The sequence below is a fragment of the Tripterygium wilfordii genome, chromosome 16 (genome assembly GCF_013401445.1).
Source record: "Tripterygium wilfordii isolate XIE 37 chromosome 16, ASM1340144v1, whole genome shotgun sequence".
Lineage (NCBI taxonomy): Eukaryota > Viridiplantae > Streptophyta > Magnoliopsida > Celastrales > Celastraceae > Tripterygium > Tripterygium wilfordii.
In genome coordinates, this window is record NC_052247.1 from 8,584,292 (window position 1) to 8,602,381 (window position 18,090).

Genomic DNA, 18,090 nt, shown 5'->3' on the forward strand with positions numbered 1-18,090 from the left:
CTTCCACCACGTCCACGTCCACGTCCATGATTATTATATACAATCGCGTTCACTTCAGGGAACGGTGTAGTACCCGTAGGACGAGACTGGTGGTTTTTCAATAGAAGCTGATTATTCTGCTCAGCTACAAGTAAGAGGGATATCAATTGGGAACACTGAGTAAAATTGCGGTTTCGATACTGTTGCTGTAGGTTTATATCCGAGAGGTGGAATGTGGAAAATGTCTTTTCCAATTTATCCACTTTAGTGATAGTTTCTCCACATAGTTCAAGTTGTGAGACAATTTTGTGTAGTACAGAATTATACTCACTAACCGTTTTATAATCCTGCAACCTCAGGTGCATCCAATCATAACGAGCTTTTGGGAGGATGACAGTTCTATAGTGTTCAAACCTCTCCTTTAAGTTATTCCACAATCGTAGAGGATCTTTTACCATGAGGTATTCAGATTTTAAATCCTCATGAAGGTGGTGACGAAGGAAAATCATTGCTTTTGCCCGATCCTGCTGGGATTCGGTATTTCCTTCAATGATGGTATTACTAAGACCCATAGCTTCCATATGGATCTCAACATCACCAACCCATATTAAGTAATTCTTCCCCGAGATATCAAGGGCTGTGAAGTCTAACTTTGCAATATTTGACATGATAATATTATTATTAGAAATGTAATAGAAAGTAATACTCACTTTGCTTGTTTGAAGAAACAAGGTCTAATACCAATAGAATGGTAGAGACTCGTGTTGATAACGTGTTGTAAATATAATGTAATATAGAACTTAATTGATCTAGTTATTAAATGGAAGAGTAATGGAAGAGAATACTTATTTCTCGTCTTCCTTCCTCCTTCAACAAATCATCATTACATGTTTTTATATACAAAATAATATCAAACGTAATGGAAGTATTAATTACTTATTAAAGACTAAATTGAATGTTATAATACATTCAGTCTTTAATGAAGCCGTTGTAGCTTTCATTCTCTTCAGTTGGGTCATCCACCTTAAATGTTTCATAACACAACACATATTAAATAGACACAAACCCACGGTATATACACACTGTATATATATACACACATATAAACCGTGCATACAAACACATATATACAAGCACTCATAAACCGGTATATATACATATACGAACACCTATATACAAATATCAAAACCCAGCATGTATACATATACATACACATAAATACAAACATCAAAACCCAACATATATACATATTCATATACATATATACAAACATCAAAACCCAGCATATATATACATATACAAACACATGTATCAAAACCCAGATATTATCACAGTGAACGAATAAAAAGCTGGTATATATACATATACGAACACATATATACAAGCAGCAAAACCCAGCATATATACATATATAAACACATGTATCAAAACCCAGATATTATCACAGTGAACAAACAAAGATCTGAATCATGGAAATCAAATATCAAAACCAAGTTTCCATATAATGAACAAATAGGAATTCAAACCATGAAAACCAAAACTAGATATGTCTCGGGGAAATAGAGCTAAAGAGATAGGATCAAAGAAATTGCAGGAATATCACCAAAAAATGGAATCAGAGAGATTGAGACAAAGAATGATATAAGTGTGTATAGGTTACCTTCCGAGAACAAAAACAGCGAAGGAGGATGAACAAATGGAGCAATATCTCCCTCTTTCCCTTTTGCTCTTCTCTCCGACGGCTACTCCCTATTTCTTGGCTTTGATTTCTCTCTATTCGTCTCTGGTTTCCTGATTTCTCTCCTCTGGTTCTTCTCCAGCGATTTTCCTCCCCAATTTTCTCTCTTTTTCTTTGTCTATGTTTTTCTTTCTCCCTCCCGAAAAACCTTTCTTTCTATTCTTCTCTCATGCGGCGCCCCCCTTACAATCAATGAAAATCCTTCATTTTTTATCTTTTTCTTTTTCTTTTTCTTCTTTTACCCTTTTACCCCTTAAACCCTATTTCTTCTCTCTTTTCAAATCCTAAGAAACTAACCCCTTTTTGTATTTTTCATTCTTTTTGCAAACCTTAAAAAGGTGTCACCTTTTCATTTTTAGGGTTTTATTTTTAAATTTTTAAATTCTCTTATTTTTAGATATTTTATATGATTTAGTTGCATTGGGCTTGGATTTGAATTTTTATGGGCTTATGGTCCAAGAAACATGCCTTTGAATATTTGTAGGCTTGTGGGTCCAAGAAATGAATTTTTAGGTTTGAATTTTCATACTTTTGTATTTTTGTATTTTTATATGATTTCGTCGGACGAAAACCGGTTACTACAAATGCCAAGAAACGTCTAGCTATCGATACCAAAAAGTGTGGTTGTCCATTCTTACTTAAGGGAAAGAAAAATAAAACAGGAGATGGTTGGGTTCTGAAAGTTATAAATGGAACGCACAATCATCCTTCCACTGAGTATTTTGAGGGGCATAGTTATGTTGGGAGATTGACACATGAGTAAACAGAGTTGTTGGTAGACATGTCTAAGAATTTAGTGCTGTTGTACCATAAAGAATCACTATCCATCAAATGCAACGACCTGAGAACTATTTATAATGCATGCCAGAGGCATCGTGTAATCGAGAAGGTTGGAATGACACCAATGCAATATTTATTGGGTAAACTTTTTGACCACAAGTATTTTGAGCACCATAGATCTTCTGTTGACGGTACAGACACAGTAGTTGATTTGATGTGGGCCCATCCTAAGTGCATTGATTTGCTACATACTTTACCACGTGTTTTGTTATTAAACTGTACGTACAAGACTAACAGATATCGGATGCCGTTGTTAGAAGTTGTTGGGATTACATCGACTTGTCTAACATTTTTAGTTGCATTTGCCTACATAGGTGGTGAGCGTATTGACAATTACTTGTGCGTACTTCAATGGCTTCGATCAATTATGGAGGATAATGGTATTGAGCTCCCATCAGTGATTGTGACTAATAGGGAGTTGTCTCTTATGAGTGCCATCGAGAATGTTTTTCCTGATGCTGAACATTTGTTATGTAGATGGCATATCAACAAAAGTGTTTTGGCAAAGTGCAAGAAGATGTTTAGTGACAAGGCCTCATGAGAATTGTCACACAGTGTGCAAACGTGCAAGATGCAAGAACACTCAGACCGCCGCTATCAATAATCGCTCTGAATAGAGTGGCTGTCACGGGGATCTTCCACTCCAATAGCTTAGATCCATGAGAATGCATACAGATAGAATCACGTTCCTAACATAGATGATTAAATTAATGAAACATTAAATTGTAAACAAATTAAATAGTTTTTAAATTAAAATATATTACGTACATTTTCTTTCGATATTCTATACGCAACGTGATGACTAAAATTCAGAATGACATCTAATATTCGAGGACCGTACAGAAAAGTAGTCTGCTTAGGAACATCCGTACTATGACTCACATTAGCCTGCAAAGGTGCCGTCTCTATATGCTCATGTGCAACATCCTTCATTTGTGGATTATTATCATCATGAGATTCACCCGTCTCTCCTTGAATTTGTTGAGTACGCGCTCTACAAGCAGAGGTTGTAGGTCTATTAAGCTTGCGCTTGTTGTAACGCCCCGACCCGAAATGCGTTACTTTTGGTATCATCTTAATCAATCTCCTAATTAATTCAATCATTAAGTCACCGAAAATTTTGGCAGCACCTCCCCAATTATGGAGGATGCCAACCTGGAGTCAATGCGTAGCAAATATCACAATTTCATTCTCAATCCTAGGCAGGGCCGCAGGCCATCTAACAATTCATATCACAAATAAATTTTCAAATATAAGCAGGGCCTCAGGCCAACTAACAAAGCATATCATCAATAAATTCTCAAATCTAAGCAGGGTCTTAGGCCACCTAACAATCACATATAAATTTCCACACACAATAACTTGTATAATCAAACAACCAATGTAAAGAGCAATCCTGCATGCATAATCAATTATCAGGACATGAAGTCCATAAACCGGCTTCAGAGGTCCCGATCACACGGAGCACCCTCCCAACCTTCCATCCAACCATTGAATTGAAGTATCACACAACATATCTCAATCAAGAAAAACAAGTATGACAAAATACTAGTAACATAATCAAATTCTAGAACCATCTAGTCCTATTACTCTCCAAGGGCCTATCCATGTCACACACGCTTCTCCTGATCTGCAACCCTGGTACCGGGACTAGACTCTCCTGCGAGGAGGGAATAAGGAAAAGGAAAAGAGTGAGCGAAAGGCCCAGTAGGGAATAATAAAGAGTAAGTGAATAATATAAGGCTAAAATAATGAAGAAAGGCACAAATGCAACAATATGATAGCTAACAGCATACACACCAACACAAGTAGATAACTACACCATACGGGATCCTAACTTGGCCCACCAGCATCCCTATACATATCGGGATCCTAAACAGCCCAACGACATCATCGTATGGTGTTTTGAGCACATATGGAATCCTGACTCGGCCCACCGGCATTCCCGTACTCCTAGGAACCCTGAACGGCCCACCGATATTTCACATTTCACATCACTCAAACCTAGGACATATACGGGTCCATACCCGACATCTACCATGCAACTACAATGTGTGTCCATCATGACGATGCAATAGAATATACATACAACCTACATATATATATATACTACATGACGCATGTTCAAGAATAATGCATGCTCAATGGAAGATTGAACAAGTAGGGTATGCAATATAACTCAAATCATACAACGAAGAAATCACAAAGTGGGGTTGCTCTCCCTTAGGTGCAATTAAGGCGAGAATGAATCATAATGAACAATGAGAAAAGATAACGTTCTTAATAGGAGACATATTCAAAGAGAATAGCAAATGGTGGAATTTCCCTATCTCGCACTCCCAAAAATTAGTTATGTAAACCAATACTCAACCTTGAATTCTCCAGCCTCAATCAATCTATTATTCGGTAAGCCCATCCTCCAATCAATATATAAACAACTTTAATTTCACATATCTAAAACAAATTAACCCAATAAATCAAGAAACCATTACCTTTTCTTACCTAAAACTTTTCAAATTCTTGAGCTTCACTTACTCAAGCTTGCTACTCCAATCAACAATAGAACCTAGAAATGCAACCATAAACAAGTCTAAATCAACCTATTAAATCACTAATTTCGTCTAATTTAATATTTTCCCCCAAATCTACAAAACCCATAAAACCCTAAGATTAATCTTCCCAAAATCTAACCCCAAAATTCAAATACATTGTTGTAGAGATCTTACCCAAGTGTAGACTCCTTCAATTGCACCTAAATAACAAGATTTTGATGTGTCAAAACCTAATTTCCAGCAACTAAGGAGAATAGAGAAAGTTTGACTTAAATACCTTGATTTGGAGCGAAATGGGTAAACTAAAGGCTTGAATGAATGTTGCCCGAAAATGGTGACTGGTCGGCAACCAGAACTGGCCGAAAAAGTGGCTGGTGGCAGCTGCTGGTTGGTGGAGGGTAGGAAGAAGTGAGAGCAACCACCAAAAGAAAGAAGAAGAAAGAAAAGAAGAAGGAAGAAAAAAAGAGGGGGGGGGGAGGCTGATTCTCCCCCGTTTCTTTTTCTTTTTTTTGTAAATGACTAATGTGTCCTCTAAATTTGTAGAATTACAGTTTTACCCTTATGCTTGAACTAACCATTTCTTTTACAATTTTTATTTATTTATTATATATATATATATATATTTTTTTAAAATTTAGTCCATCTTAGATATTTCCGGGTCGAGGTATTACACTTGTAAACCTCCATTCCTGGAAAGGGTAAAAAAATGTAGGTTAAAAAACAAAGGTATACACTGCTGCATTTTATTGCATAAACTGCATAATGACAGTCCTTGCCGTTTTTTCATTAAAAAAACGACATAAGGTGTCGTTTATAATTATGAAAAACAGCAAGATTCTGTCGTTTCTTTTGAAGGGGAACAACAGGGTCAGTCGTTTCTTTTGAAGGGAAACGATAGGGTTAGTTGTTTCTTTTGAAGGTAACTGTAGGGTCGGTCATTTTCCTTCAACAAAAACAACAAACTATGTCATTTTTTAGTAATGAAAACGGCACGACCTAGTCATTTTTATGCACATAAATGGACTTGGTGTGCTGACTCGTTGTAGACAGATTCAAACCCAAAAAAATCTCCATTTCACAATTACCCACACCCATTCATGCTATGTAACAATAAACAACCCCATATTGTTCGATTTGATAGATTTCATAATGCATTTTAAGAGAAATACGAGATCTGGAATGAAGACTCGATAAGGGCAACGAGATTTGAGTTTTCTAGGTCGGAAAGTGACGTTGAATCTGGAATGAAGACTCGGTAAGTGCAACGAGATTCTGGATGTGAAGAATCGGTAGACTTAACCGTTGGGTTGTGATGAAAACGGTAGGGATGAGAGAATTTTTTGTGGGTTAAATGTGTGTAAACTTAACATAAATATTTCTAATATTGTATAATATAAGGGTGATTTGATCTTTTCACTACGAATTTGTGTGTAAACTTATAATTTTTTGGTGTAAACTTTTCATGTTGAAAAAGTGATGTAAACTTGATATATTGGTGGTGTGTAGATAAAATTTCCTCATATTCGGACATAGTTAGGCCCAATTTATGCAACCAAATGGAGCTATATCCGTGACTTTGTTTACGCACACAAAAGTTTCTTAACTGATGACATATATATTGGGTCCAAGTTCAACGCATAACCACAAAAATATTATTCCTAGTGGAAGTCAAGCTTAGAAGTCAGAACCTCTCAAGTCCATACTGTTTGGCCTAGAGAGATTCACGAACTAGGATATCACTTATTTAAAATTTTCTATCGTTAATATTCAAACCCTTAAATACAAAATTTCAATGAAATAGAGAGACCAAAAATGGTAGGGGATGACGACATTAATTAATTTCTTTTATCTTGTAATTAACCATTAAACATAATCTGTCCAATAAAACAATTTCTAGGTTGGTTAGAGATTAATTTTTTTAATATCATGTCATTTTTTCTAACATTCCTCTCGACCTAATTAATTGCATGCGCACTGCTGGAGTTAATTGAGTTATTGTCAAGGTATTAATTAACTACAACTATCAAACAATTGTCAATAATTCTTCAAAAGATTAATATGATTAAGAGTTTCTTTTGTTTGTAAATCAATTAATTAAAACTATATTATATGTCGGCATTTTGTCCTTATATTTATTTTATTCAAATTGTTGCTTTATGCTTGTCCCCGATATGCATACAATACAGGGACAGCCGTCTAAATTCTCTTCATAATAATACCAAAATTCCTTAAATTAAACAATCAAATTCCTTGATGTGATATTATCTATAGCTAAATTCATGTTTTTTAAATGACCCTTCTTAGTAATACCTTGATAGATAAGCATATTTAAATATATAGTTTCCATATTAAATTAATTTTAATTATGTGATCCTAGATTTATACGGCCGACTAATTAACTTCGATGAAATTGTTACATAAACAATGTTAATAATTTCTGGCAGTCTTGTTTAATTTGATGTTCCTGAATGTCACTTTATGTTTGTCTCATTAAAAGCATCTGATATCCCCGCTGCAAAAAATGGCATTAAGTGAATGTAATTAGTGATAGATGAATATTACATATCCTTGGAAGGTGATAAGATCAATAATATTCATGAAATTAATTATTATTATTTGTAATGTGACAGATAATAAGTTAATTAACAGATAATAAGTTTGATGACGAGCAGAATCGGATGACTTGTCTTCTTGATTTTTACGTCTCAGTTGATCAAACAAAGGATAAAGCAAGTTGTTATTCTCTGCACGTGTAACAAACGTGAGCTAAAGGGTCCCCGAGGTATTTCTCAGGGGAGCCACTCCGACGCTCAAGTTAGTTCTGTAATAAAGTGAATTGTAGGGCGATTGTTCGGTATATGAAGCTTTCTTCTTTTTAGTGAGTAAAAAAGTGAAGTCCCTTTACCTCAATGAGAATTCCCTTTTTTATATGTTTCTTGAATAACTACTACTTTGTGGTTGTAACCACTCTTTGGAGATTGTGGGAGCTATAAACTCGTTCTGTATTTGTAGTCGGAGTGATTTATCGATTTACCCATAATAACTCCTCATATACCGAGGAGACATTAGCCAAGGTAACACCTAGTATAGTCCAGGTGGTCCCCAGCATAGCTTCCTGTGTCCTACACACTTGTTGATATTTAACCAGAGGGGATTTTGGTATCATCAAAGTTAATTAAGCAAATTGTCAAACCTAATTGTACTTAGTTATTGATGACTAGAATAAAATGGTTTGATATATTAAGACAAAGACAAGGAACATTTTAGACAAGATAAATTAATTAATTATTCAAAGTCAATTCTAGTATCTTCCACTTGTGTGGTAGAACATTCAAAGACAAGTAGACAACAGCTTAGGCCCTGTTTGATATCACTACCGTTTTTTGCCTTTTGTTTTGGTTTTCAAAAAAAAATAAAAATAAAAAATAGTGTTTGTTTGTATTTTTTGTTTTCGTTTTTATGGAAACCTACAACAGGTTTTCAAAATTTTTAAAAACACAAAAAATAAGTTTTCAAAAGTTTTTAAAACACCGCACACATGACAACCTCCTTTCTCTCTCAAACGACATGTATACCGACCTCTCTCTCATTTTCTCATTTCCGGGTTGGGTTTGACCAGAACCTCGAACATGGGTCTGTCTTGGGCAGAATTTCTGGTCCGTGTCGATCTCGAGTCGGGCTTCGGACCCAGGTCGGGTTTCGAGCTCAAGTCGATCCCAGACTGGGCTATGGGTCGAGATTCGAGGCCAAGTCCATCCTGGGCCGAGCCTGGGACGGTCTTCAGGGTCAGGTCGATCTTGGAGTGAGCTTGGGGTCCGGATGGTCGTCAAGGTCATGTCAGTCTTCGGAGTTGAGATTTTCTTGGGATGGTCATCGGGGTCACGTCTGTCCCGGGATGGTCTTCAGGACTAGGTTTCTCTCAGGATAGTCATTAGGGTCAGGTTTGTATCGGGACAATATTCTGGGCCAGATCGGTCCCGGGACAGTCATAGGGGTCCGATCCATCCTGGGTCAGATCTTGGGGTTGAGTCTATCTCGGGATAGTCTTCGGGGTCGGGTTTGTCCAAGGACGATCTTCTGGGCCGGGTCAGGCTACAGACCTGGGACTGTCGTCGGGGCCAGGTCAGTCCCTGGACAGTGCTCGGGGCTGGGTCGGTCTCGAGATGATCTTCGGGGTCGAGTCTGTCTCGAGAAGGTCTTCGGGGTCGGGTCGATCCCGAGACTGCTTTCGGGGCCAAGTTTATCCAGGGATGGTCGTTGTGGTCGGGTTTGTACCCGAATGATCATGGGGATAGGGTTAGGCTAAGGGCCCGGGACTGACTTCAGGGTTGGATCAGTCTTAAGACAGTCGTTGAGGTCTGGTCGATCCCGGGACGGTCTTGGGGTCGAGTCGAACTATGAGCCAAGGACGATCGTAGGGGTTAGGTCGATCTCGGGGTGGGCTATGGGTAGGGTCGACCCCGGGCTGGGCTTCAGTGTCTGTTCGGGCCAGGCCTAAATTCGGATATTGACTTTTTCTTTAAATCAATAGCAAAGTTTCACAACATCTTGTTGACGATCTCATCTTGAATCATGTTTATGTTTTCATTTTCTGTTTTAAATACGCAACCAAACAAGTAGTCAAATTTATGTTTTCATTTTCAGTTTTTTATTTTATGTTTATGTTTTTTATTTTTGTTTTCATAATTTTTGAAAGTGATATCAAGCAGCACCTTAGTTTTTATTTTGTTTTGAGTTATATCAAGGCGAACAAAGCTATATATATGTAGGAGACCATTTCTTGTTCATTAGTTATTTTAAGTATTATTTTATTAGTATTCACAATTGTATACATATACATATATATATATATATATAAAATAATTTCTTGTGACTAGCTATGCAATATAGGAGGCAAAAAGTTAAATGCATGAATCCAAGTACAATTGATGAGTATTGTTGTTGAGAGGCTTTTGATGAGACAAATAAGAAAACGACAAGATGAAAGCATAGTCGAAGGTTGTCCAAGCTTAGTTGTGAATGGCAGTCGACATCCGAATGAGAAAAACACATATAATATCCTTTAAACACGCACTTAAAATTAATTTTAAAACTAATTAAGTTCATTTTTTAGGCAGATTGGAAGCAATTGTATAGAAAAGACAATAACATATGCACATAAATTCCCTAGTGTGAGAGCAATTAAGTATGTTTTTCCAATTCCTTTGGAAGTATATGTCATTGTCAAGTGGGTGTCGCTGCCAATGTTGAGACACATTAACATTGCTCTCTTGTTTAACTTAATTAATTTCTAGATTGATTGGTAAATCACAATTAATTAATCACAATATTAAATATAGTTTAATTTTGCTTGGGGTAAAATTAATTTTTATTAATTATATTACGGAAAATTGAGACAAATATGTAATTAAATACTGTGTGGGATATTCCTTTATTAGCCTTCTATTCGGTAATATATATATATATATAAATTCTCTTATGAGATACTAAAATGAGGTCCTAATTTTTAAGGTTCAAATTTTTTTTAAAAAAAATTTGGAAAAGATATATTTGTGTTTTGATCAGTCTTACAAACCCAACGATATAATTTTTGTTCGAAACAAAAATCAAATTCAACATGAAAAGTGCATGATAATTCTAGATCAGTAGATATAAAACAAAAAATATTTCATACATTTTTTTGGTTACATTTGATTTTTGTTTCAAACAAAAAAATATATCGTTAACTTTATAAAACCGATCAAAATACAAAAATATTTTTTTTCATATTTTAAAAAAATATTTTGAACTTTAAAAGTGAATCCTAAGAGTTAAGACTTCATTTTAAGATTTCATACGAGAATTCCTCTATATTTATATAATTAAAATTGGATATGCTTTTTTTTACCCATCTTGATACCCTTTTGTACACAGAAAAGAAATAGAGAACAAAATTTTATATATTAATTAATTTGATCCGGTGAAAAAAAAAATGGCGTTGAAGCCAAAGTAACAAAGATTTGTCCTTTACGTAAGAAGGAACTAGTTGGTTGTGCAAAGTGAATCATAAGTCAACTCTCATTCTTACAACAATCCAACAGGATTGTACTAAAACTTGGTGATAAATCCGGTGTTAGTGTTTTTTTCCACTTCTCTCTTTACCCCATTCCCCCACTATTTAACCCTTTAATTTCGATTACATTATCACTTCTCATCTCTATATCACCACTTGTATTGTATGTCTTAAAAAGAATTTCCATGGCAGCTCAACTTGGGTTTCTCTCAATGACACAGCAATCTCAACAACAAAACCATCAAAACCCTAGCTTGGCTACTCCCAATGTGTGGACGTGGAACCCTAGGCAACTCCAATACAACAGTAACGACAACGACGACTCATGGGAGGTGAGAGCCTTCGCGGAGGACACCGTCGGCATCAACGGCACAACTTGGCCTCCAAGGTCCTACACTTGCACCTTTTGTAGGAGAGAATTCCGGTCGGCGCAAGCCCTAGGTGGTCATATGAATGTGCATCGTCGTGACCGAGCTAAACTCCATCAAAATCCAAATTCTCTCAATAGTATTTCCAATTCATCACCATCTTCAAATTCCTCTACTCTCTTAATCCCAGGTACTCATCAAGAATTTGCCTCAAACGGTGGTGGGTTGTGTCTTCTATACCAAATACCTAATAACCCTAATGCTCAAACAACTATGAATAATGCTAAGACTATGAAGTACTCTTGTCCTTCTACTCTTCTCTCCATGTCTTCACATCCACCTAACAATCTGGTTTCTCCATCTATGAATCTTTCCTTGGTTTCACCGCTGGGGAAGAATTTTATTACTCATAGTTATCATCATCAATCTAGCAAAGCTGAACCTTCAATTTCTATTTGTCCTAATAATGGAAGAAAATGTATGAAGAATTGGGAGACGACTGACGAGCTTGATCTAGAGCTCCGGCTTGGACATTGATGATGGATCTCCAAATCAACTGATGATGAGGAAGTCCAGTATTTGTTCACATATTTTAAGTCAGAATTTGTTTTTTTAAGTATCTTACTGCTATGTTTGATGATTTAATTTGTGTTTTTTTTTTTTTGTTTCTGTAAGTGTGATTAAAATGATCCATAAAAAAATTATCTCTGTAAATTATTGAAACGAAATTGAAAAGATGATTAATTAATAAAGCCAGATTAGGATTTCAAATTCAATGATTTGCAGTGCTGATTATAAAAGAGAGTTTTGTCCCTTTTGGCTAGATAAACTGATATGATAACTGCTGCTGGGCTGGTCTTTGAGGTGAAGTTGATGGTCTTTGAGGTTCTCTGGGTTGATTACCTGAATTTGGGATTTTCCTGCTAAGTTTGGTTACTAGCCCTAATTGTTATGATGCCCATTTTTACTCTATTTTTTCCAACATCAATAAAATAATTCAGAGTTCTCAGATTTTTTTTCGTGGAGAACCATTTCTTTGAATCTGAGTTGTTTACGTTCGTGTGTGGAGAAGAAAGAAAATCCAAACTTCAAAAAAGGGACTCTCTGTATTTCAGGTTGATAAGATTGTTGACCTAATTCCTTATTTGGCCCATTAGATTAATCTAACGGTGTATATGAGAGAATTTGAGACTAGAATTTTGCAATGAATTTTAGAGCCCCAAATCCCTTTGCAATGCAGTGTCATTTTCTCTTACAGAAATTTTTGTTTGGTTAAATACACTTGTCATCACCGAAAGATTGGTCATGTTCCAACTTAACCACCCAATTTCAAAATGTTTCAAGAAGTGTTGTAAAATAGGTCATTCACAAACAATCACATATAATAGAACAATATAAAGAAGCAATCGAAAAATGAGAGAAGAGAAAAGAACATAGGATTTACGTGGTTTGGCAATTTATCTACGTACATGGAATCTACTATTGTTTTCAATATAGAAATTCAAGTAGTACAGTATGCTGTTTTCTATATGTTACGTATATATGTACTTACAAATTACAATATGCAAAATGTGAATACTGAATAGTGATTATGCATGTATGGGTCTATGGGGCACTTTGTTTCGGTTAATGCATAAAGAGCCCAACCCAAGTTGTACTTCCGGTTCAGGGATTTAAGCCCAGTAGGCCCATAATTTTTTGAAAGCGACGGCCCAACCTATTTAGTTTTTAAAAGGAAAAAAAGCTCATAAAAATTTACAAAAGAAAAAAGTCGAACACATTGCGTTACGTTTGCAAGTTACATAAATAACTCTGCTAAATTTCATTCTGTTCGATACTTCGAAACCAATCCAATCATACCACCTCTGGAATTTTCCTCTTTCTCTGTGTCAATGGCGACTTCGCAAATTAAGCAAACCCTAGGAGACATGGACAAGGAGTCCTTTGTCTCCCTCCTCAGGAACCTAATCGGTGAGTCTCGGTACGTGCAGAACAACCCACCAGAGTTGATACCCGAAGAGGACAGAGTGGTCAAGCACGTCATGAACTCCCTCCTCCCTTACAGCACCACCACCGGAGGAGGTCCTTTGATTCTCAACCATGTCGCTTATTTCCCTAACAGGGGCAATCTCATTGTGGAGTACCCTGGCACTGTTCCTGGGAAAGTTCTCTCCTTTGTTGGGATGCACATGGATGTTGTCACTGCAAATCCTAATGACTGGGTCTGTTTCTTGATCTTCAACATAATCTTTGAATTTTGAGTTTTAGTTTTATGGGTTTTGAGTGTCTTGGATTGGGTGTTTGTTTTTCTTTGTTTTCATTTCGCTTAAAATTTAGTGATGGATTTTGTCTGTCTTTATTTTGGCATTTATTTGAGTTTCCTTGACATTTTGATCATTCCAAGATCAAATTTTTGTTAATTTATTGATTTGTCTTCTGTTGGAAGTTTGATCAGAGCCAGCTTAAGTCCTTGAGATTGAATAGTTAAAGGATTTCTTTTCAAAGCTGTTGAAAAGATCCATTACGGTGGTTGTTAATTAATTCTACAAATATGTTTAGCTTTTTTATTTGATAGAAATTTGGTTAGCTGATGTACTTTTGGTTGTTCTGAATCTGTTAATATTTACCCAAATTTTGCTGCTGTAGTATTCCTTTCCTCTTTCAATGACTTTAATTCTGTATATTTGAGTTCATTTTACTTGAGCATTCAACCTTAGGTAGTTCCATTAATTATTATGTAATTGGTGTTTCCTCTTTCTGATTGCCTTCCTGGTCTTGAAATTACTCTTTATGTTTTGATACTCTAAGGCGTAGACACATTTGGCAAGCACAAAAGGTTGAATCTAATAATATATAAGGGTGGGAACTCTTATCTTGGAGTTCTAATTCTGTTCATGTATTTGTTATATCTTTCTTGGTTTATCATTGAGATATCGGGGTGTCTGCCTTGCATCAAGTGATAACTGTATTTGCAGGAATTTGATCCATTCTCACTGAGCATTGATGGGGATAAACTTCGTGGCCGAGGAACTACTGATTGTTTGGGCCATGTTGCCCTTGTAACTGAACTTATGAAGAGGCTTGGGGAGACAAAGCCAAAATTGAAGTCAAGTGTGGTTGCGGTCTTTATAGCAAGTGAAGAGAATTCTTCCATACCAGGGGTTGGTATCGATGCACTTGTTAGACAAGGTCTGCTAGATAAGCTGAAGGGAGGGCCTTTGTAAGTATTATGATGTTCTTGTAGAAGAATCAGAATTTTCGAGGAAAAAAAAATCTTTTTCTGATTGATGCTGCTTTATTGCAGATTCTGGATTGACACAGCTGATAAGCAACCTTGCATTGGTACTGGTGGCATGATACCTTGGAAACTTTATGTGACAGGGAAGCTTTTTCACAGTGGTTTAGCGCACAAGGTTTGATATTTTTATTTGTTCGCTGGCCTAGATAATTTGTTCATCCACATGAAATTTAAGCATTTAACTTGTGTCTAGCATTAATCAATTATGTTAACTACATAGAAATTTTTTTAAAAAAAACTGTAATTGTTTGGCGTTATAGTTTTTTAAATTTCTTGTTAAAAGAAATAGTCTTAAATTTTTTAAAGAGCTCCTCGTATAGGAATACATGTACTACTCTTTTTTTGTGGAAAATATAAAGAACTTTCGTGCCCCATTCTCCACTTGAAATTAGTAAAATTCAGTAATCAAGAGAAGAGTCGTGAAATGAGCCATGCAGATTGAGGTAGTGAGATGAATTGCCCTGAGGGTTTGAAGGGAACGAAAGCTTTTGAAGAAACAGGACAATACATTAATGGAAAAGTCTGAAATTGGACTATCTGGCAATATAAAGCTGACATAATTTCCTTTTGCTAAACATAAAACTCGTGCATATATAGTAATATTGTCCAATGAAGCTTGGCAAGTTTTTCTCGGCAAAGCTCGTCCCACAAAATGATTCATTTTCTGCCTAAAATCAAAGAGCAGCAGATCAGGTTTCTACTTGTTTAACAATTGTAAGATACTTGCTGGTATCTGCAGGCCATAAATCCATTGGAGTTGGGCATGGACGCGTTAAAAGAGATACAATCCCGGTTTTACAGAGATTTCCCTCCCCATCCAAAGGAGCAAGTCTACGGATTTGCAACCCCGTCAACTATGAAACCAACTCAATGGAGTTGTAAGTTTTGGGTCTATAACTAAAAGTATATGGCGGAAAGAAACTTGTTTTCATTTTGATTCAGTTTCTTTAATGCAGATCCAGGAGGTGGGATAAACCAAATTCCTGGAGAGTGCACAATCTCAGGAGACGTCAGGTTTATATTTCTGTAAAAGACTATTTTTTTGAGGGGCATTGAGGAATGATGTCTAGCTAACCATGGTTATTTTTATTTTGTTTTCTTTTGTGTTGCAGGTTAACTCCCTTTTACAGGTGTGCCTCCAGCTTCCTATTAGTATTAAACTCTTATGTTAGAAGTCATTGCCTTGAATCATGTTACCAGTTCCAACTTTTCTCTTTTCTTCTGGAAAAGTTCAAATATTTTACCGGACAGAATTGTTATGTGTAGTTTCTAATCTTAAATAGTTTGCAGCGTGACTGATGTCATTAAAATTCTTAAAGAATATGTGGATGACATAAATGAGAACATAGAGAAGCTAGAAACAAGGGGTCCCGTTTCAAAATACATCCTACCAGATGAAAATCTGAGGGGAAGGTTTGTCTTCTAGTGCTCTCACTTTTTATAATATTTATAGATATATAACTATAGATCTACACTAATCCATTTTATACTATTAAGTGCACCTATCTTTTTAACTTCTGAAAGCAGTAATATGAGCTCTTTGCTCTGCAGTCTTACAATAACTTTTGATGAGGCAAATTCTGGAGTTGCTTGTGATCTTGATTCTCGTGGCTTTCATGTCTTGTGTAAAGCTACTGAGGAGGTTGTTGGGCATGTAAAGCCTTATTCAATAACTGGAAGTTTGCCACTCATTCGCGAGTTGCAAGTGAGATAACTTTCCCCTTTTTGTTTATCTGTTTGATTTGTTAAGTCTCCGTGTCTTCAGTTAAATGTGTTTCCTTTTGTGCGGCAGGACGAAGGCTTTGATGTTCAAACTGCAGGCTATGGTATGATACTATTTATACATTTCAGACATTTTGCTCCTTATCTTTGGATTTCCCTGGAGAAAGACAACCAACTTTCTCCCATAGGCATTACTGCTTCTTTATTCCTTGTGCTGCATTTACAAATCTTCATACGCATTATATCCCTGTCTAATAAGGATAGTGCATTTACGTATCTTCATGTGCATTACATCACTGCATTTTCATATTTTTGTATGCATTAATGATTTCTCTTGCATTTAATGCCTCGTTTAATTCCCTCACACTTGAGATATTGCCACGGAGAACGAGAGCACGAAAATTCCTTCCCCCATAGAATGGTGGCCTACTTTAAATTTTAAATTAACCAAATGTGTGTTCTTTTCCTCTTAAGGTTGTCCATTGAGAAGTGACATTTGCTAGAGGAGTTGTTAATCCTCTCCTCTAATCTACTTTCTCCTTGAGATTCGACATTAGAAATGAGTCATGAGTGCAGAAGCACCATAACTTATTCCAACTCTTTTCTAACTTGAATCCCCCCCTTAAAAAAATTTTCTTGAGCCTTGTCCATCTGATAATTAGCTTTAATCTTGACTACTGTCTGTTCTATATATCAGAACATTTCCTGCTTCTTTGCTTACTCATTGGCTATAAAAATACAGCTCTCCTTTTTTTAAAGGCAAAAGTATCTGTATGCTTCTCTCCATAAATACCATAACATAGTTTCAAGGCCATCAAAAGACGACGAGGAACATACAAGGAATTTGTATGGAAAGTAGCAAAATGCTGATGTATCTGAGCCAGTGGCTGGCCTTAGAGCTGAATATTCTTCATACGAGCCAAATGTGAAAGTATATTATTTTGATCCGGTTCTGGTGGTTGCATCCTTGTGCAGGTTTAATGGCCACATACCATGCCAAGAATGAGTACTGCCTTCTTTCAGATATGTGTCAAGGCTACCAGATTTTTGTCAGTATCATCGATCAATTAGAAGACTGACCTGACCGTCTGAAGAGGATGTGTGCTAATGAAACTAAACAAGTTCATCTGATTATGACATTTTCGATAGTTGGATAAGGGAAGAAAAAAAAACAAAAACATCATCTAAATAAGGGGAGATAGTGATCTCCTTGTTTATACAATGATCAAAAATTCCATATTTTGATTTGATTTTTCCATTTTAGCAGTTGTAGAAAACACTCAGGAAAGTTGTGGATTGTTTATCGTCTATTAATGGCGACAAGGGCTCGGTGGCCTTGTGACTTCTTGGAGACGTACCTGCAATTTCGGCTTCTGATTCGTGATGGAGTTATATATATGTATTGCTGTTAATAGCTAAAATGTGCGTCTACTTCCTTAAAAGTATAAAACTAACATGCTCTTGTGAATAGTTGTGGTGGCATCTACGATCGATGTTCCTTGCCCAGAAGCAGACTAGCATTAGTGAAACAATATGATTGC

The 18,090-nt window shown here is 36.2% G+C and overlaps 2 protein-coding genes and 1 long non-coding RNA gene across 4 annotated transcripts; 2 read left to right on the plus strand and 1 right to left on the minus strand.

The window, feature by feature from the left end:
* Nucleotides 1–3,841: 3,841 nt before the first annotated feature.
* On the minus strand, nucleotides 3,842–5,574 carry LOC119981446. Of its 2 annotated transcripts, none has more exons than XR_005464123.1 (4): nucleotides 5,387–5,574; nucleotides 5,284–5,309; nucleotides 5,050–5,123; nucleotides 3,842–4,217 (listed from the first exon to the last, which is right to left on the minus strand). It is a non-coding gene; the product is annotated as an uncharacterized LOC119981446 (long non-coding RNA). The 2 variants fall into 2 exon arrangements; XR_005464122.1 differs by having other exon boundaries at nucleotides 5,060–5,123; nucleotides 5,387–5,570.
* Nucleotides 5,575–11,346: 5,772 nt separating this feature from the next.
* Nucleotides 11,347–12,066, plus strand: LOC119980756 (zinc finger protein 10-like). The gene has a single exon (XM_038823551.1). The coding sequence runs from the start codon at nucleotides 11,347–11,349 to the stop codon at nucleotides 12,064–12,066; it is 720 nt and encodes a 239-aa protein (XP_038679479.1).
* A 1,243-nt stretch (nucleotides 12,067–13,309) lies between these two features.
* On the plus strand, nucleotides 13,310–17,928 carry LOC119981435 (acetylornithine deacetylase-like). Its single transcript, XM_038824547.1, has 10 exons — nucleotides 13,310–13,751; nucleotides 14,505–14,749; nucleotides 14,834–14,942; nucleotides 15,567–15,705; nucleotides 15,784–15,841; nucleotides 15,940–15,957; nucleotides 16,118–16,240; nucleotides 16,379–16,532; nucleotides 16,620–16,653; nucleotides 17,525–17,928. The coding sequence occupies exons 1-10, from the start codon at nucleotides 13,422–13,424 to the stop codon at nucleotides 17,626–17,628; spliced, it is 1,314 nt and encodes a 437-aa protein (XP_038680475.1). The 5' UTR covers nucleotides 13,310–13,421; the 3' UTR covers nucleotides 17,629–17,928.
* Nucleotides 17,929–18,090: the final 162 nt, after the last annotated feature.